The sequence below is a fragment of the Oncorhynchus masou genome, chromosome 27 (assembly GCF_036934945.1).
Source record: "Oncorhynchus masou masou isolate Uvic2021 chromosome 27, UVic_Omas_1.1, whole genome shotgun sequence".
Taxonomy (NCBI): domain Eukaryota; kingdom Metazoa; phylum Chordata; class Actinopteri; order Salmoniformes; family Salmonidae; genus Oncorhynchus; species Oncorhynchus masou.
In genome coordinates, this window is record NC_088238.1 from 18,688,436 (window position 1) to 18,709,894 (window position 21,459).

General features: G+C 45.8%; 1 protein-coding gene across 3 annotated transcripts; it reads right to left on the reverse strand.

Moving 5' to 3' along the window:
* Window positions 1-2,049: 2,049 nt before the first annotated feature.
* On the reverse strand, window positions 2,050-21,153 carry LOC135515702 (uncharacterized). 3 transcript variants are annotated; one of them, XM_064939387.1, is made up of 3 exons: window positions 20,718-21,153; window positions 18,171-18,883; window positions 2,050-3,259 (listed from the first exon to the last, which is right to left on the reverse strand). In XM_064939387.1, the coding sequence occupies exons 1-3, from the start codon at window positions 20,741-20,743 to the stop codon at window positions 2,898-2,900; spliced, it is 1,101 nt and encodes a 366-aa protein (XP_064795459.1). In that variant the 5' UTR covers window positions 20,744-21,153; the 3' UTR covers window positions 2,050-2,897. The 3 variants fall into 3 exon arrangements, with proteins under 3 accessions (XP_064795459.1, XP_064795457.1, XP_064795458.1); XM_064939385.1 differs by lacking the exon at window positions 2,050-3,259 and adding an exon at window positions 14,641-15,860 and having other exon boundaries at window positions 20,718-21,126; XM_064939386.1 differs by lacking the exon at window positions 2,050-3,259 and adding an exon at window positions 14,641-15,860 and having other exon boundaries at window positions 20,652-21,120.
* Between the last annotated feature and the right edge of the window lie 306 nt (window positions 21,154-21,459).

A 21,459-nucleotide genomic window follows, 5' to 3' on the forward strand; every position in this document is an offset into this window, starting at 1 on the left:
AAAGATTAAGTTTAAGTATAATTCAGACTGGAGTGTGAAGTTTGTACCTCTCCTCATTTGGTAAAGCGGAAATAAGCCACCACACTCAATGTGCACATTTATTTATTAATTTCAATAATGTGGAAGGGATCCTTTGATTCTAAGCCAACCCAGCCTGTTTTGCTACATCAGTTTTGTTGCTAAACAACCCATCCGTCTATGAAAGTCAATTAACTAATGTTAAGTAGACAAGAACCAGCTCCTATTGCATTGATGTATGTGCAAGACACACCCGGTTAAGTAGACTGTTACTGACTTTTTTTGCCTCCAATGGTAAACGGCCTGAGTAAACTCTTCATTTATCCACCATGTTTGATAGGACTAGGGTAATTCGTTGAAGGCAGCACACACATGTGAGGTCAAGGAATTTTGATTACAGATGTAAATACACTATTCTTAACTGGCCTTTGGATTAGACACTAGATTGGTTTAGGTGTATTTGATACTGTAGGAACTGTAAAGTTTTAATTTAATTTCCTAATACTTTTCTAATTTCTTAACCTGTCTGTTTGCTTTCATTTTAGCAGAGGAACTGGGCATATCAGCATAAACCACAGACCCTTCCTGTACTCCCTGTTCACCCATGACTGAGTGGCCATGCACATCTCCAACTCAATCATCAAAACGACACAACGGTGGTAGGCCTGATTACCAACGAGACGCCCTACAGGGAGGTGAGGGCCCTGGCGGAGTGGTGCCAGGAAAATACCCTCTCCCTCACAGTCAACAAACTGAAGGGGCTGATCGTGGACTTCAGGAGACAGCAGAGAGAGCAGGCCCCATCTAGTGTTCATGCATCGAACACACATAAGACAACATCTGTGCAGAATCCTTTTGGCCTGATGCTCATAGAGTTGATAAGCATGAAGATGTCCAGAGGTCTCATACCCTCCATCATAGGGGCTGGTGGTAGTCCTCTGAAGATGTCTCATACCCTCCATCATAGGGGCTGGTGGTAGTCCTCTGAAGATGTCTCATACCCTCCATCTTAGGGGCTGGTGGTGGTCCTCTGAAGAGGTCTCATACCCTCCATCTTAGGGGCTGGTGGTGGTCCTCTGAAGAGGTCTCATACCCTCCATCATAGGGGCTGGTGGTGGTCCTCTGAAGATGTCTCGTACCCTCCATCTTAGGGGCTGGTGGTGGTCCTCTGAAGAGGTCTCATACCTTCCATCGTAGGGGCTGGTGGTGGTCCTCTGAAGAGGTCTCATACCTTCCATCGTAGGGGCTGGTGGTGGTCCTCTGAAGAGGTCTCATACCCTCCATCGTACATACAAAATATATGGGTAAAATAGGGAGGAATAAGTTGATCATTAGCTAAAATGTTTGTTGTCTGGGATGAGATTCGAACTCTCAACATTTGGGTTGCTAGACGTTTATGTTATACGCCCACCCATCCAGCTACCCTACTTACATGGTTGCCGTAAGTAAACATCTGTCTCATGCAACCATACTAAACATGACATGGCATACTACATGGAGTGTCTTGGATTTCCCTACAGAATAATCAAACTGCTCTAAGACCAGGTGTAACAACAGTGTTCATGCGTCTAACAGTCTAACTATTTTATTATGATACTATTTGACCCATTAGTTGTTTTTTTTATACTATTCCTGTAGCCTGAAGTCTAGGACAGGATTTACCAAACACCCAAGGCACAACGACCTTAACATAGTAAAGGGGAACCCCTGACTAAACAAACAGAGCTTAAGTAAATCCTGTGGGCCACACCCTTAAATCAACAATGAGCCACACCTGGGACGGACAATCCAAAAAGGCTACATTCACAATATCAACAGTTCTGCCCTGTTACACGTGCATGTGTGTGTGTGCCTGTATGTATGCATGGTTCAAAGTCTCTTTGTGCCGGTGCCAGAAGTTAGGCACAGGTTGTTCCTCAATGCCAGACCCATGTGTGTGCAGTCACAGCATGTACCCTTGGCCGTGATTCGTCATCACATACTTAACCCTTTGCTTCCTCATAAAGAACACCCAGTTTTCTGAGACCAAAACAGACTTCAAAAGTTTAATACAAAGTAGATGAAATATGCAACAGGTGCCAGAAATGCCTGATATGAAACCCCCCACAGATTGTTTGGCACTCGCTACTCATTGAATCGACAGGCACGAACTCTTTTTTCCACCTCTCTCATGGTATCTCTTCCTCATCTCCTGTGTTTTTCTATTTCTTTCCTTTCGTCATACCCTCACACTCCTTGCGAATCAACGTATAGTGAGTTGTGTCTATCATGTGTTTCACCATAAACACAGTGCCCTTGCTGTTAACTGGTGCGTATGGACTGTGTCATGGACAATATTGTGTAAGCTCACATACAGATATAGTAACTTAATTTGATCACTCTTGTTGCTGAGAATTTTTCAGGGAATGAAGATGAGCTTCGTGATTTACATACATTCACAGAAAACCCACACAAACACAATTACATTAACAGTGCTGCACTTTTCATGTTGCCAACTTTTAATAGCCTGACCACTGATCAAGAAACATTATGGACTAAACATTCATTATTTTACTATGACAATGCAGGTCAAATTAAGATCCTATATCTGTACAAATAGATAATAATACGTAGCACAGTCAAACCACATGCTAGGAGTTAGGATTGGATGTTGTTATTATAGCAACAGGGAAGTAAAACTAGTGTGTTGAGGGTTTGATTCACTCGTGATCCATATAGTATGTGTCAAACAAGTTTCTATGGATAAAAGTTTACATGCTACATGACTACACTATGTTATAATATTGTTATAACATCTGTTCTAACATTTGTTTTGGAGCATGAGTTTGCCGGTTTTATTGAATTATCAAACCCCTCAATGTGATTAGCACATGAACCATTTACATCTTAGCCCTGAGGGGGGCGGTGTTGAGCGAGTGAAAAAATGTCTCCAGTGTTGAGAGGTACTCCTCCGGGTGACAGCGCAGATGAGCAGCGTGCACAGACTCCTTCCACTTCCTGGTTTCCACAGCAACGCCCCGCTTCCTCCAGAAGTCGAGGATCGCCTCCATGGCGACGGGGTCGCACAGCGGGTCGTTCTCGCAGAAGAAGAAGAGCGCCGGGGCGGTGACGGGGCTGTTGTAGAAGACCTGGACTGACTCGTCGTAGTAGTACACCGTCTGGGACTTGAAGAGCCAGAAGTAGAGCAGAGCAGTGTATCGCACCAGGGGCTCGATACGAGGGAACAGGGTCTTGCCCAGGCCTGAGGCACACACAGACACACACAGGTTATTTTATTTACCAGTCAAGGTTAATTACATTTCAAATGATTTTCTCTGACACACATCCACACACAAACTAACCCATACACAGATCCACACACAAACTAACCCATACACACACACAAACTAACCTATATACACACACACACATCCACATATAAACTAACCCATACACACATCCACACATAAACTAACCCATACACAGATCCACACACAAACTAACCCATACACACACACACAAACTAACCTATACATACACACACACACACACACATCCACACATAAACTAACCCATACACAGATCCACACACAAACTAACCCATACACACACACAAACTAACCTATACACACACACACACACACACACACACACACACACATCCACACATAAACTAACCCATACACACATCCACACATAAACTAACCCATACACAGATCCACACACAAACTAACCTATACACACACACACACACACACACACACACACACACATCCACACATAAACTAACCCATACACACATCCACACATAAACTAACCCATACACACATCCACACATAAACTAACCCATACACACATCCACACATAAACTAACCCATATACACATCCACACATAAACTAACCCAAACGCACATCCACACATAAACTAATCCATACACACATCCACACATAAACTAATCCATACACACATCCATACACAAACTAACCCATACACACACAAACTAACCCATACACACACAAACTAACCCATACACAAACTAACCCATACACAAACTAACCCATACACAAACTAACCCATACACACATCCACACATAAACTAACCCATACACAGATCCACACACAAACTAACCCATACACACACACACAAACTAACCTATACACACACACACACACACACACACATCCACACATAAACTAACCCATACACAGATCCACACACAAACTAACCCATACACACACACAAACTAACCTATACACACACACACACACACACACACACACACACATCCACACATAAACTAACCCATACACACATCCACACATAAACTAACCCATACACACATCCACACATAAACTAACCCATACACACATCCACACATAAACTAACCCATACACACATCCACACATAAACTAACCCATACACACATCCACACATAAACTAACCCATACACAGATCCACACACAAACTAACCCATACACACACACAAACTAACCTATACACACACACACACACACACACACACATCCACACACACATCCACACATAAACTAACCCATACACACATCCATACACAAACTAACCCATACACACACAAACTAACCCATACACACACAAACTAACCCATACGCTAAATAGTTAGAGGAAACAGAAGTGTTGGTTGATGGCTGCCGTGGCAGAAGTGGATGTCAAGAGTAGGCACTCCATGAGGTTGAAGTGTCAAATGTTAGGGCAGTCCATTGGATCTCCTATGTGGAGGCCATTAAAAGAGTGGAGGGAGCTGGTGTTGTGAGTATCGACATGTTGTGAGTATCGACATTCTACATTACATATAGAATTGTGAGAATTGCAGTACATATCCTCTCAGTGCATAAGTGCCTATTGTGACAGGGACGGATTGCTGAACGGGCCCACGGGGAATGTGCCCCAGGGCCTTTGGGTTGGGGCCCTTCTGGAGGTCGGGGAGCCCCCAGATATTTGCTTTAAACTGCAACATGTTCTCTTAGCCTCATAACAAAATGTGTAGAATAGCATTATAAACTGCACCTTTTTCTCTATGCACCATTGCAAATGTGTTGCAATGCAGGAAGTTAGCTGATGTACACCCCCCCCAAAAAAAATATATAGAAGCCCCAGGGCCATGTATTGCGAGGTCCCTGGCAACTCCGAGCCCAAAAAGCAGACTATAGCCTCCTTTTGTCAAAATGTCTGCTTATATTTCACTGTCAGCACCCTACCAGTAGTCCTGTTATAATGAAGAAACTGACAAAGGATTATACATCGTTGCATGAAGCTGCTGTGATAGTTTTAGTAAGAGCATCACTTCGACAAACTGTACTTGCATTGATTCTCCGTCAGTCATGGATCAGCTTGTTCAATTCCAGCCTTGGTTGTCTGCATCGTCAGTCCTGAAATACAGGTTGTCACTATTGGGGCCTCGGGTACTGTAGCCTATTTCTATTTTTTCATTTAACCTTTATTTAACTAGGCACGTCAGATAAGAACAAATTCTTATTTAAAATGACGGCCTACACCGGCAAAACCCGGACGACGCTGGGCCAATTGTGCACCACCCTATGTGACTCCCAATCACGACCGGTTATGATTCTGCCTGGATTCAAACCAGGGGGTCTGTAGTGACGCCTCATTCACTGAGACGCAGTGCCTTAAAACGCTGCGCCACTCAGGAGCCTAGCGGTTAAGAGGTTTGGGCCAGTAACCTAATCGTTGATCGCTGGTTTGAATCCCCCAGCCGACAAGGTGGAACATGTGTATGTGCACTTGAGCAAGGCACTTACACATAATTGTTCCTGTTAAGTCACTCTGCAAAAGAGCATCTGCTAAATCTAGTTGCCACAAGTCATAGTTATGGCTAAAACCCACCTGTTTCAACAATTTATATTCTTAAAAACGAATTCTAAACCTAACATTATGCCTAACTTCAAATTAAGACCAAAAAAATATTTGTGGTTTTCATGTAATTTTATGATATAGTCCATTTTGACTTTGTGGCTGTGGTAACATTTGACAACCGAAATAGGACCAGAGATGGAAGAAGAGGTAAGACACCCCACTTGCTGTTTTTTCTGGTTCATAAACGTCGCAGAGACGAAGCGTGCTCATCGATGGGGCAGATGTCCGTGTGTTATGATTCTGGAAGGTCAGATAGCTAGCAACAATGACAAGAAGTTGCCATGTGGGGAATCATAGGCTCATTGTACATATTGTTATCGATACCATGTCTTGTTTTGAGGTGTTTTGACTCTTGTCTATGCAAATAATGGCTCAAATTCACTAGCTAGCTAACCAAAACTGTAACGATGTATTTGAGGGACAACAAGTACTCATGTGGTGGATGAATGAGAATTAGTTGGGTAACATAAGTAATTAAGATGGCTTATCTGCATAATATTCTTATGTGATGTACTTTTTATTAGAATATATTACTAATGACTCTGTTGTTGGCAGTTGCATTTCTTCCTCAGCTGGGGCTTATTCACTTAGGGCCCAGAGAGGGGAGAGGTCAGGCTTGTCTTTTACATGTCTCTGGTGCTATGCAGAATATCAGAAAGGGAAGAGGACAGGATGAAACATGGTTTTCATATATGAATGTGTCTTTACCTATTCTTAAATCATGTGAAGGCATGGTGTGATTAATGGGGAGCCATGTATTTGTCTCCACAATGTCTGTGCACAAGTCACTCCCTCCTTTGGCATAGGGGGAGGTGTGTGGTAGTAGGTGTGTGGTAGTGTCTGGAACCATTGTATGTCCTCTCTGATGTTGCACTTATCCTGGGATAGTGTATGACATAGAAGCTCACTCCCCTCAGTGAGCTTGTCCGGGAGAGGGGTCAAGAAGGGGTTTCACTTGAGATGGGAGTATCTAGAGTTGACAATTGAGTTATGCAATTGGATGAGGTAATGGTTCTGTGCTATGAAGTACCAGGAAAAAGATTAGAACCTCGTCTTAGGGACCAAACTGAACGATAATTTATAGCGAATGTTATCTGGAAATGGGATACTCCTTTCTCAATTATAAAGTCCCTTTGTGAACTGTTCCTAAGATCTGTGGTGTTATGTACTTGAGTGAAGACCCAAAAGCGGTTTTAACAGAAAACAGAGTTCTTTAATGAAAAACAGGAATGGCATAAATCCTCTTCCAACGTAGTCAAAGGAACAAAAAGAACGTTAGAATAATGCAGGATGCACCTGCCAGGCAGACTCCGACAGGATAGGACAAGGTGGAAGCAAACGGGACGACAGCTTGCTTCTGGCATCAAAAACACAAACAAGAATCAGACACTGAAAGTAGCAGGAACAGAGAGAGAAATAGAGACCTAATCAGAGGGGGAAGAGAGAACAGGTGGGAAGGAGTGAATGAGCTAGTTAGGGGAGATGTAGAACAGCTGAAGAATGAGAGACAGAGAAGGTAACCTAAAAAGACCAGCAGAGAGAGACAGAGTGAAGAGGAAGGACAGGAACAGACATAACAAGACATGACAGTACCCCCCACTCACCGAGCGCCTCCTGGCGCACTCGAGGAGGAAACCTGGCGGCAACGGAGGAAATCATCGATCAGCGAACGGTCCAGCACGTCCCGAGAGGGAACCCAACTCCTCTCCTCAGGACCGTACCCCTCCCAATCCACTAGGTACTGATGACCACGGCCCCGAGGGCGCATGTCCAAAATCTTACGAACCCTGTAGATGGGTGCGCCTCGACAAGGATGGGGGGGGGGAGGGACGAGCGGGGGCGCGAAGAACGGGCTTAACACAGGAGACATGGAAGACCGGGTGAACGCGACGAAGATAGCGCGGGAGAAGAAGTCGCACTGCGACAGGATTAATGACCTGAGAAATACGGAACGGACCAATGAACCGCGGGGCCAACTTGCGAGAAGCTGTCTTAAGGGGAAGGTTCTGAGTGGAGAGCCATACTCTCTGACCGCAACAATATCTAGGACTCTTGGTCCTACGCTTATTAGCGGCCCTCACAGTCTGCGCCCTGTTACGGCAAAGTGCCGACCTGACCCCCTTCCAGGTGCGCTCGCAACGCTGGACAAAAGCCAGAGCGGAGGGGACGCAGGACTCGGCGAGCTGAGATGAGAACAGCGGAGGCTGGTACCCGAGGCTACTCTGAAAAGGGGATAGACCGGTAGCAGACGAGGGAAGCGAGTTGTGGGCGTACTCTGCCCAGGGGAGCTGTTCTGACCAAGACGCAGGGTTACGAAAAGAAAGACTGCGTAAAATGCGACCAACAGTCTGATTGGCCCGTTCGGCTTGACCGTTAGACTGGGGATGAAAGCCGGACGAGAGACTGACGGAAGCCCCAATCAAACGGCAAAACTCCCTCCAAAATTGAGACGTGAACTGCGGGCCTCTGTCGGAAACGACGTCAGACGGAAGGCCATGAATTCGGAAAACATTCTCGATAATGATCTGAGCCGTCTCCTTAGCAGAAGGGAGCTTATCGAGAGGAATGAAATGAGCCGCCTTAGAGAATCTATCGACAACCGTAAGAATAACTGTCTTCCCCGCTGATGAAGGCAGTCCGGTGATAAAATCTAAAGCGATGTGAGACCACGGTCGAGAGGGAATGGGAAGCGGTCTGAGACGGCCGGCAGGAGGAGAGTTCCCAGATTTAGTCTGCGCGCAGACCGAACAAGCGGCGACAAATCGACGCGCGTCACGTTCCCGAGTGGGCCACCAGAAACGCTGGCGAATGGAAGCGAGCGTACCCCGAACGCCGGGGTGGCCGGCTAACTTGGCAGAGTGGGCCCACTGAAGAACGGCCGGACGAGTAGGAACGGGAACGAACAGAAGGTTCCTAGGACAAGCTCGCGGCGACGGAGTGTGAGCGAGTGCTTGCTTTACCTGCCTCTCAATTCCCCAGACAGTCAACCCGACAACACGCCCGTCAGGGAGAATCCCCTCGGGGTCGGTGGAGACCTCAGAAGAACTGAAGAGACGAGATAAAGCATCAGGCTTGGTGTTTTTGAGCCCGGACGATAAGAAATAACAAACTCGAAACGAGCGAAAAACAGAGCCCAACGAGCCTGACGCGCATTAAGTCGTTTGGCTGAACGGATGTACTCAAGGTTCCTATGGTCAGTCCAAACGACAAAAGGAACGGTCGCCCCCTCCAACCACTGTCGCCATTCGCCTAGGGCTAAGCGGATGGCGAGCAGTTCGCGATTACCAACATCATAGTTACGTTCTGACGGCGATAAGCGATGAGAGAAAAACGCGCAAGGATGGACCTTGCCGTCAGAGAGAGCGCTGAGAAAGAATGGCTCCCACGCCCACCTCTGACGCGTCAACCTCAACAACAAACTGTCTAGAGATGTCAGGTGTAACAAGAATAGGAGCGGATGTAAAACGATTCTTAAGAAGATCAAAAGCTCCCTGGGCGGAAACGGACCACTTAAAGCACGTCTTAACAGAAGTAAGGGCAGTGAGGGGAGCTGCCACCTGACCGAAATTACGGATGAAACGACGATAGAAATTAGCGAAGCCCAGAAAGCGCTGCAGCTCGACGCGTGACTTAGGAACGGGCCAATCAATGACAGCCTTGACCTTAGCGGGATCCATCTTAATGCCCTCAGCGGAAATAACGGAACCGAGAAAAGGGACAGAGGCGGCATGAAAAATGCACTTCTCAGCCTTCACATAAAGACAGTTCTCCAAAAGGCGCTGGAGGACGCGTCGCACGTGCTGAACATGAATCGAGAGAGACGGAGAAAAAATCAGGATATCGTCCATGTAAACGAAAACAAAAATGTTCAGCATGTCTCTCAGGACGTCGTTAACTAGTGCCTGAAAGACAGCTGGAGCGTTAACGAGGCCGAAAGGAAGAACCCGGTATTCAAAGTGCCCTAACGGAGTGTTAAACGCCGTCTTCCACTCGTCCCCCTCCCTGATGCGCACGAGATGGTAGGCGTTACGAAGGTCCAATTTGGTGAAAAACCTGGCTCCCTGCAGGATCTCGAAGGCTGAAGACATAAGAGGAAGCGGATAACGATTCTTAACTGTTATGTCATTCAGCCCTCGATAATCCACGCATGGGCGCAGGGACCCGTCCTTCTTCTGAACAAAAAAAAACCCCGCTCCGGCGGGAGAGGAGGAGGAGACTATGGTACCGGCGTTGAGCGAAACCGACAAATAATCCTCGAGAGCCTTACGTTCGGGAGCCGACAGAGAGTATAATCTACCCCGGGGGAGTAGTTCCCGGAAGGAGATCAATACTACAGTCATACGACCGGTGTGGAGGGAGAGAAGTGGCCTTGGAACGACTGAACACCGTGCGCAGATCGTGATACTCCTCCGGCACCCCTGTCAAATCGCCAGGCTCCTCCTGTGAAGTAGAGACAGAGGAAACAGGAGGGATAGCAGACATTAAACAGGTCACATGACAAGAAACATTCCAGGATAGGATAGTATTACTAGACCAATTAGCCAGGGATGACCCAAAACAACAGGTGTAAAAGGTGAACGAAAAATTAAAAAAGAAATGGTTTCGCTATGATTACCAGAGACAGTGAGGGTTAAAGGCAGCGTCTCACGCTGAATCTTGGGGAGAGAACTACCATCTAAAGCGAACAAGGCCGTGGGCTCCCTAACTGTCTGAGAGGAATGTCATGTTCCCGAGCCCAGGTCTCGTCCATAAAACAGCCCTCCGCCCCAGAGTCTATCAAGGCACTGCAGGAAGCAGATGAACCGGGCCAGCGGAGATGGACCGGAAAGGTAGTGCGTGATCCAGAAGGAGAGGCCTGAGTAGTTGCGCTCACCAGTAGCCCTCCTTTTACTGATGAGCTCTGGCTTTTACTGGACATGAGGTGACAAAATGACCAGCGGAGCCGCAGTAGAGACAGAGGCGATTGGTGATTCTCCGTTCCTTCTCCTTGGCCGAGATGCGGATACCCCCCAGCTGCATAGGCTCAGCATCCGAGCCGGCGGAGGAGGGTGGCAGTGATGCAGCAGGTGGCAGTGATGTGGAGAGGGGAGCAACGGAGAACGCGAGCTCCTTTCCACGAGCTCGGCGACGAAGATCAAACCGTCGCTCTATGCGAATAGCGAGAGCTATTAAGGAGTCCAGACAGGAAGGAACCTCCCGGGAGAGGATCTCATCCTTAACCTCGACGAGGAGACCCTCCAGAAAACGAGCGAGCAAAGCCGGCTCGTTCCAGTCACTAGAGGCAGCGAGAGTGCGAAACTCAATAGAATAATCCGTTATGGATCTATTCCCCTGACATAGGGAAGACAGGGCCCTGGAAGCCTCCTCGCCAAAAACAGAACGGTCAAAAACCCGTATCATCTCCTCCTTAAAGTCCTGATACTGGTTAATACACTCAGCCCTCGCCTCCCAGATTGCCGTGCCCCACTCACGCGCCCGTCCGGTAAGGAGAGAAATGACGTAGGCGATGCGGGCTGCGCTCCTGGAGTAAGTGTTGGGCTGGAGAGAGAACACCACATCACACTGAGTGAGGAATGAGCGGCACTCAGTGGGCTCCCCAGAGTAACACGGCGGGTTGTTGATCCTGGGCTCCGGAGACTCGGAAACCCTGGAAGTGGGCGGTGGATCGAGGTGGAGTTGGTGAACCTGTCTTGTGAGGTCGGAGACTTGGACGGCCAGGGTCTCAACGGCATGTCGAGCAGCAGACAATTCCTCCTCGTGTCTGCCTAGCATCGCTCCCTGGATCTCGACGGCGGAGTGAAAAGGGTCCGGAGCCGCTGGGTCCATTCTAGGTCTGATTCTTCTGTTATGTACTTGAGTGAAGACCCAAAAGCGGTTTTAACAGAAAACAGAGTTCTTTAATGAAAAACAGGAATGGCATAAATCCTCTTCCAACGTAGTCAAAGGAACAAAAAGAACGTTAGAATAATGCAGGATGCACCTGCCAGGCAGACTCCGACAGGATAGGACAAGGTGGAAGCAAACGGGACGACAGCTTGCTTCTGGCATCAAAAACACAAACAAGAATCAGACACTGAAAGTAGCAGGAACAGAGAGAGAAATAGAGACCTAATCAGAGGGGGAAGAGAGAACAGGTGGGAAGGAGTGAATGAGCTAGTTAGGGGAGATGTAGAACAGCTGAAGAATGAGAGACAGAGAAGGTAACCTAAAAAGACCAGCAGAGAGAGACAGAGTGAAGAGAAAGGACAGGAACAGACATAACAAGACATGACATGTGGTTCGTCATGTAGGTTGAGAGGGGTGTATCTTGGCTATAAAAGATCTTTATACTTTTCTGTTGTGACTTCCAATGGTTCATTAGCGATGGTGCATCTTTGAAAGTCAAATGCTATTGCAAAGCTCTTACTATTATTAAAGATTAAGTTTAAGTATAATTCAGACTGGAGTGTGAAGTTTGTACCTCTCCTCATTTGGTAAAGCGGAAATAAGCCACCACACTCAATGTGCACATTTATTTATTAATTTCAATAATGTGGAAGGGATCCTTTGATTCTAAGCCAACCCAGCCTGTTTTGCTACATCAGTTTTGTTGCTAAACAACCCATCCGTCTATGAAAGTCTATTAACTAATGTTAAGTAGACAAGAACCAGCTCCTATTGCATTGATGTATGTGCAAGACACACCCGGTTAAGTAGACTGTTACTGACTTTTTTGCCTCCAATGGTAAACGGCCTGAGTAAACTCTTCATTTATCCACCATGTTTGATAGGACTAGGGTAATTCGTCGAAGGCAGCACACACATGTGAGGTCAAGGAATTTTGAATACAGATGTAAATACACTATTCTTAACTGGCCTTTGGATTAGACACTAGATTGGTTTAGGTGTATTTGATACTGTAGGAACTGTAAAGTTTTAATTTAATTTCCTAATACTTTTCTAATTTCTTAACCTGTCTGTTTGCTTTCATTTTAGCAGAGGAACTGGGCATATAAGCATAAACCACAGACCCCTCCTGTACTCCCTGTTCACCCATGACTGAGTGGCCATGCACATCTCCAACTCAATCATCAAAACGACACAACGGTGGTAGGCCTGATTACCAACGAGACGCCCTACAGGGAGGTGAGGGCCCTGGCGGAGTGGTGCCAGGAAAATACCCTCTCCCTCACAGTCAACAAACTGAAGGGGCTGATCGTGGACTTCAGGAGACAGCAGAGAGAGCAGGCCCCATCTAGTGTTCACGCATCGAACACACATAAGACAACATCTGTGCAGAATCCTTTTGGCCTGATGCTCATAGAGTTGATGAAGATGTCCAGAGGTCTCATACCCTCCATCATAGGGGCTGGTGGTAGTCCTCTGAAGATGTCTCGTACCCTCCATCATAGGGGCTGGTGGTAGTCCTCTGAAGAGGTCTCATACCCTCCATCATAGGGGCTGGTGGTAGTCCTCTGAAGATGTCTCATACCCTCCATCTTAGGGGCTGGTGGTGGTCCTCTGAAGAGGTCTCATACCCTCCATCTTAGGGGCTGGTGGTGGTCCTCTGAAGAGGTCTCATACCCTCCATCATAGGGGCTGGTGGTGGTCCTCTGAAGATGTCTCGTACCCTCCATCTTAGGGGCTGGTGGTGGTCCTCTGAAGAGGTCTCATACCCTCCATCATAGGGGCTGGTGGTAGTCCTCTGAAGAGGTCTCATACCCTCCATCGTAGGGGCTGGTGGTGGTCCTCTGAAGAGGTCTCATACCCTCCATCGTAGGGGCTGGTGGTGGTCCTCTGAAGAGGTCTCATACCCTCCATCTTAGGGGCTGGTGGTGGTCCTCTGAAGAGGTCTCATACCCTCCATCGTAGGGGCTGGTGGTGGTCCTCTGAAGAGGTCTCATACCTTCCATCGTAGGGGCTGGTGGTGGTCCTCTGAAGAGGTCTCATACCCTCCATCGTAGGGGCTGGTGGTGGTCCTCTGAAGAGGTCTCATACCCTCCATCGTACATACAAAATATATGGGTAAAATAGGGAGCAATAAGTTGATCATTAGCTAAAATGTTTGTTGTCTGGGATGAGATTCGAACTCTCAACATTTGGGTTGCTAGACGTTTATGTTATACGCCCACCCATCCAGCTACCCTACTTACATGGTTGCCGTAAGTAAACATCTGTCTCATGCAACCATACTAAACATGACATGGCATACTACATGGAGTGTCTTGGATTTCCCTACAGAATAATCAAACTGCTCTAAGACCAGGTGTAACAACAGTGTTCATGCGTCTAACAGTCTAACTATTTTATTATGATACTATTTGACCCATTAGTTGTTTTTTTTATACTATTCCTGTAGCCTGAAGTCTAGGACAGGATTTACCAAACACCCAAGGCACAACGACCTTAACATAGTAAAGGGGAACCCCTGACTAAACAAACAGAGCTTAAGTAAATACTGTGGGCCACACCCTTAAATCAACAATGAGCCACACCTGGGACAGACAATCCAAAAAGGCTACATTCACAATATCAACAGTTCTGCCCTGTTACACGTGCATGTGTGTGTGTGCCTGTATGTATGCACGGTTCAAAGTCTCTTTGTGCCGGTGCCAGAAGTTAGGCACAGGTTGTTCCTCAATGCCAGACCCATGTGTGTGCAGTCACAGCATGTACCCTTGGCCGTGATTCGTCATCACATACTTAACCCTTTGCTTCCTCATAAAGAACACCCAGTTTTCTGAGACCAAAACAGACTTCAAAAGTTTAATACAAAGTAGATGAAATATGCAACAGGTGCCAGAAATGCCTGATATGAAACCCCCCACAGATTGTTTGGCACTCGCTACTCATTGAATCGACAGGCATGAACTCTTTTTTCCACCTCTCTCATGGTATCTCTTCCTTATCTCCTGTGTTTTTCTATTTCTTTCCTTTCGTCATACCCTCACACTCCTTGCGAATCAACGTATAGTGAGTTGTGTCTATCATGTGTTTCACCATAAACACAGTGCCCTTGCTGTTAACTGGTGCGTATGGACTGTGTCATGGACAATATTGTGTAAGCTCACATACAGATATAGTAACTTAATTTGATCACTCTTGTTGCTGAGAATTTTTCAGGGAATGAAGATGAGCTTCGTGATTTACATACATTCACAGAAAACCCACACAAACACAATTACATTAACAGTGCTGCACTTTTCATGTTGCCAACTTTTAATAGCCTGACCACTGATCAAGAAACATTATGGACTAAAACATTCATTATTTTGCTATGACAATGCAGGTCAAATTAAGATCCTATATCTGTACAAATAGATAATAATACGTAGCACAGTCAAACCACATGCTAGGAGTTAGGATTGGATGTTGTTATTATAGCAACAGGGAAGTAAAACTAGTGTGTTGAGGGTTTGATTCACTCGTGATCCATATAGTATGTGTCAAACAAGTTTCTATGGATAAAAGTTTACATGCTACATGACTACACTATGTTATACTATGTTATAATATTGTTATAACATCTGTTCTAACATTTGTTTTGGAGCATGAGTTTGCCGGTTTTATTGAATTATCAAACCCCTCAATGTGATTAGCACATGAACCATTTACATCTTAGCCCTGAGGGGGGCGGTGTTGAGCGAGTGAAAAAATGTCTCCAGTGTTGAGAGGTACTCCTCCGGGTGACAGCGCAGATGAGCAGCGTGCACAGACTCCTTCCACTTCCTGGTTTCCACAGCAACGCCCCGCTTCCTCCAGAAGTCGAGGATCGCCTCCATGGCGACGGGGTCGCACAGCGGGTCGTTCTCGCAGAAGAAGAAGAGCGCCGGGCGGTGACGGGGCTGTTGTAGAAGACCTGGACTGACTCGTCGTAGTAGTACACCGTCTGGGACTTGAAGAGCCAGAAGTAGAGCAGAGCAGTGTATCGCACCAGGGGCTCGATACGAGGGAACAGGGTCTTGCCCAGGCCTGAGGCACACACAGACACACACAGGTTATTTTATTTACCAGTCAAGGTTAATTACATTTCAAATGATTTTCTCTGACACACATCCACACACAAACTAACCCATACACAGATCCACACACAAACTAACCCATACACACACACAAACTAACCTATACACACACACAAACTAACCTATACACACACACACACACACACACACATCCACATATAAACTAACCCATACACACATCCACACATAAACTAACCCATACACACATCCACACATAAACTAAACCATACACACATCCACACATAAACTAACCCATACAGATCCACACACAACTAACCCATACACACACACACAAACTAACCATACACACACACACACATACACACATCCACACATAAACTAACCCATACACACATCCACACATAAACTAACCCATACACAATCCACACACTAACCCATACACCACACACACACACACATACACACCCACAAACATAAACTAACCCATACACACACACACACACACATAAACATACACAGATCCACACACAAACTAACCCATACACACATCCACACATAAACTAACCCATACACAGATCCACACACAAACTAACCCATACACACACACAAACTAACCATATAACATACACACACACACATAAACTAACACACACACACATAAACACATAAACATAACATAAACCACATACACATCCACACATAAACTAACCCATCACATCCACACATAAACTAACCCATACACACATCCACACACAAACTAACCCATACACACACACACAAACACATACACACACAAACTAACCCACACACACACACACATACACAAACTAACCCATACACATAAACTAACCCATACACACACAAACTAACCCATACACAGATCCACACACAAACTAACCCATACAAACACAAACACACACACACACACACACACACACATAAACTAACCCATACACACATCCACACATAAACTAACCCATACACACACACACACACTAACATACACACATCCACACACAAACTAACCCATACACACACACACAAACACACACAAACACACATACACATAAACTCCAACACACATACACACATAACCCACACACATAACTAACCCACACACATCCACACACAAACATCCACACACTAACCCAAACTAACCCATACACATCCACACACAAACACTAACCCATACACACATAAACTAACCCATACACACATAAACTAACCCATACACACACACACACACACACACACACATCCACACATAAACTAACCCATACACATCCACACACAAACACATCAAACACACATAACACATAAACTCCATACACACATCCACACATAAACTAACCCATACACACATACACACATCCACACAAACTAAATATCACACCATACATAAACTCACCCATACACACACACACCCATACACAATCACACTAACCCATACACACACACACACAAACTAAACCCATACACACACACAAACTAACCCTAACACAACACACATACAAAACTAACCCATACACACATCCACACATAAACTAACCCATACACACATAAATAACCCATACACACATCCACATCCACACACTAAACTAACCCACACACAAACTAACCCATACACACATCCACACATAAACTAACCCATCACACATAAACTAACCATACACACACCAACATAAACTAACCCATACACACATCCACACATAAACTAACCCATACACACATCCACACAAACTAACCCATACACACACACATAAACTAACATAAACTAACCCATACACAAAGATCCACACATAAACACAAACTAACCTAACCCATACACATCCACAACAAACTAACCCATACACACATCCACACATAAACTAACCCATACACAGATCCACACACACCCATACACACACACACTAACCTATACCATACACACATCCATCCACACAAAACTAACCCATACACACATCCACACCAAACTAACCCATAAACTAACCCATACACACATCACACATAAACTAACCCATACACACATCCACTAACCCAAACTAACCCATCCACACATAAACACATCCATCCACATAAACTAACCCATACACACATCCATACACAAACTAACCCATACACACACAAACTAACCCATACACAAACTAACCCATACACAAACTAACCCATACACAAACTAACCCATACACAAACTAATCCATACACACACCCACACACCGTCTCAGTAGCAGATCCCTCTCCTCTCTCAGAGTAATAATCCAAACTGACAATCCTACCTCCTTTCCTTCCCCTCTCTCACCTTTAGCCATATGCCCCAGCGACCCGACCACCATGCTGTCATAGACATGTCCTACGACCCGTTGGGCCAGGCCTGGGTACTTGTGTGGCTCCCTGACAATCTGGCTGAGCAGCTGGGTGAAGGTGTACCCGCCGATGGAGAAGGCGTGGACCAGAAGGGGGCGACCTTTGAAACGAGAGTCTCCCAGGACCTCCAGGACCTCAGCCCCATACTCCAGCCCCCAGCGAGGCCACAGGAAGTGCCACACAGTGCTCTCCACAGATAGGATGTCCAGGCCGCGCTCCAGGTAGAGGTCCCGGTACTTCGCCATGGCCCCCGGTTGGGCGCCCAGCCACGGGAAAAGCAGGAGGAGGGGACGGGGGGAGGAGGTGGGCGAGGATGGAGAGAGGGTTGGTACATCCAAAGCGGAAGGGGTGAGAACTGAGGAAACGTTGTGGTGAGAGGGCAAGTCTGGGAGCAAGGTGGTGGAGAGGGAGGGTGAGGGTGAGGGAAAAGGAGCGTCTGGATGGGAGGAGGGGGTGGAGAGGGAGGGTGAGGGAAAAGGAGCGTCTGGATGGGAGGAGGTGGGGGAGATGGTAGGAGGAGAGGGGGCAGGGGTATCACCCCCTGGTGTCCGGCTGGTGTAGTAGTAGGTGATGCTTCTGGTGACCCTCTGGGCTATGAACCGCCCCTCTCCCACTATCACAGACATGTCTGGCCCAGAGTGGGAATTACTGTGGAAAGGAAAAGGGGAAAGAATTAGAGCAGGACTGGAAGTTAAGTTACAGAGGGAGAAAACTGCCTGAGTGTCAGTCTGTGCCATCATGCCAACTCTTTGTCACTCATTGTCATGTTTGGCTTGACGATGACAGGTGTTGGCAAGACCATAAACAGATCTGGGACCAGGCCAGGAAATATGAGCAAAACAAAAAAATCTGAAATTCACTTGAGGCATAACCAATATACCTCAACTGAAATGAATGTATCCCCTACATACACAGTCATGTGCACACAGACATACATGCAAGGTTGTGGGATCCAGCTTATGGGGATCAGGCTTGACTCATTTGGTTCGATGTAGATAGTAGTCTACAGATACAGACTCAGTTGGTTAGATGTAGATAGTAGTCTACAGATACAGACTCAGTTGGTTAGATGTAGATAGTAGTCTACAGATACAGACTCAGTTGGTTAGATGTAGATAGTAGTCTACAGATACAGACTCAGTTGGTTAGATGTAGATAGTAGTCTACAGATACAGACTCAGTTGGTTAGATGTAGATAGTAGTCTACAGATACAGACTCAGTTGGTTAGATGTAGATAGTAGTCTACAGATACAGACTCAGTTGGTTAGATGTAGATAGTAGTCTACAGATACAGACTCAGTTGGTTAGATGTAGATAGTAGTCTACAGATACAGACTCAGTTGGTTAGATGTAGATAGTAGTCTACAGATACAGACTCAGTTGGTTAGATGTAGATAGTAGTCTACAGATACAGACTCAGTTGGTTAGATGTAGATAGTAGTCTACAGATACAGACTCAGTTGGTTAGATGTAGATAGTAGTCTACAGATACAGACTCAGTTGGTTAGATGTAGATAGTAGTCTACAGATACAGACTCAGTTGGTTAGATGTAGATAGTAGTCTACAGATACAGACTCAGTTGGTTAGATGTAGATAGTAGTCTACAGATACAGACTCAGTTGGTTAGATGTAGATAGTAGCCTACAGATACAGACTCAGTTGGTTAGAGGGTGTAGATAGTAGCCTACAGATACAGACTCAGTTGGTTAGATGTAGATAGTGGTCTACAGATACAGACTCAGTTGGTTAGATGTAGATAGTAGTCTACAGATACAGACTCAGTTGGTTAGATGTAGATAGTGGTCTACAGATACAGACTCAGTTGGTTAGATGTAGATAGTAGTCTACAGATACAGACTCAGTTGGTTAGGTGTAGATAGTAGTCTACAGATACAGACTCAGTTGGTTAGATGTAGATAGTAGTCTACAGATACAGACTCAGTTGGTTAGATGTAGATAGTAGTCTACAGATACAGACTCAGTTGGTTGTGCAGCTGCTTTTCCATGTTCTTGTAATAATTGCTCAACCAGTCTGTGACTGCGGTTGTGGGGAACCTTTTTGGGGGGTGACCCTTTTCTTTTTAGCCCACGCCTCCCAAAAGGTCTGTAGGCACAGCTCTGCCTTGGACCGCATTAGACCTCAAATAAAGCAAAGAAGGTATATGAATTTTGTAAACTTTGGACAGTTCACAAACTTTTTAAGCTTAGGACAGTTCAACAACACAACCAAGGGTGCAGCCTGTCCATGTGGTGATTTGTGTCCGTCTTACAACAGTCTTAAATAAAGGTTCAATAAAAGCACAAATGCAGGTCCATTTTGATCATGGTAATATGCTCTACTACTTCATGCCAAATAACTTATATTAGGCAAATAATGAAATGGTTAAAAAGCTCAGCATGTCATTTCAACATACCCAGTTTCATGCAACTTCTTCAAACAAAGCCAACGTTACACAGCACATAGAGTTCTGCAACTGTACCCCATGAAGAATTTGAGAATCCTCATAGCAGTTGAAAATCTGCCCACCCTCCACGGTCTTCCTTCTGTGAATTAACCTCTTTAATAGATTCGAGCATTCGTCGAACCGTCCGTTATAAACGAACTCGGTAGGGTTGGAAATAACCGCAACTGTTAAGATCCTGAGTTTATTCGATTCTGCGCCACCCCAGTCCGCTTCCGTGTCCTGGTTTTGCTCGTGCCCTTCGTTTCACTTAGTGGGCGCGCAAAAACAAACTCAACTGCATATTTACATGCGCATTCCCGTTTGCCGTTAAATGTCAAGATATCGGTCGGTTGTCACGGTGTCGCGGTCCACGGACAGAAATCATATTATCGGACCCGTCTTTCCGTTGCATTTTGGGACTGTTTGAACTGTCATCATTACATTGTAAATAAGTGTAAATGGATAATCTATTTATCATAGTTTCACAAGTGGCATCGGGCGCGCGCCGCTCTTCCACGTTCGCTTAGCTGTTCGACAGAGGCACATATTTCAAAAGGACATCCTCTTCCTGCCAAGAATGTTGGTGTCTATCCTATGTTATTTAGGCCATGACTGCAGATCTGTGCTGACGGGTCATACTGGAAAAGTAGGCCTATGTCATTTCACCTAATTTGACCTTCCGTCGTCAAAGTAGATAATACCACGACAGTATGCACACACCGCAGTACATAATGCTGTCATTATGTGTTATTCTATTGGTCATGATGAGGGAGTGTTA

What these genes read in the sequence shown, in the direction of transcription:
- LOC135515702 (XM_064939385.1), bottom strand. Translation starts at nt 20,743, where the DNA reads ATGAGGATTCTCAAATTCTTCATGGG. An exon ending in ATTCTCAAATTCTTCATGGG is followed by an intron (nt 18,884 to 20,717) that starts GTACAGTTGCAG and finishes TCCTTTCCACAG; the next exon opens with TAATTCCCACTCTGGGCCAG. An exon ending in GCTGGGGCATATGGCTAAAG is followed by an intron (nt 15,861 to 18,170) that starts GTGAGAGAGGGG and finishes TGTGTGCCTCAG; the next exon opens with GCCTGGGCAAGACCCTGTTC.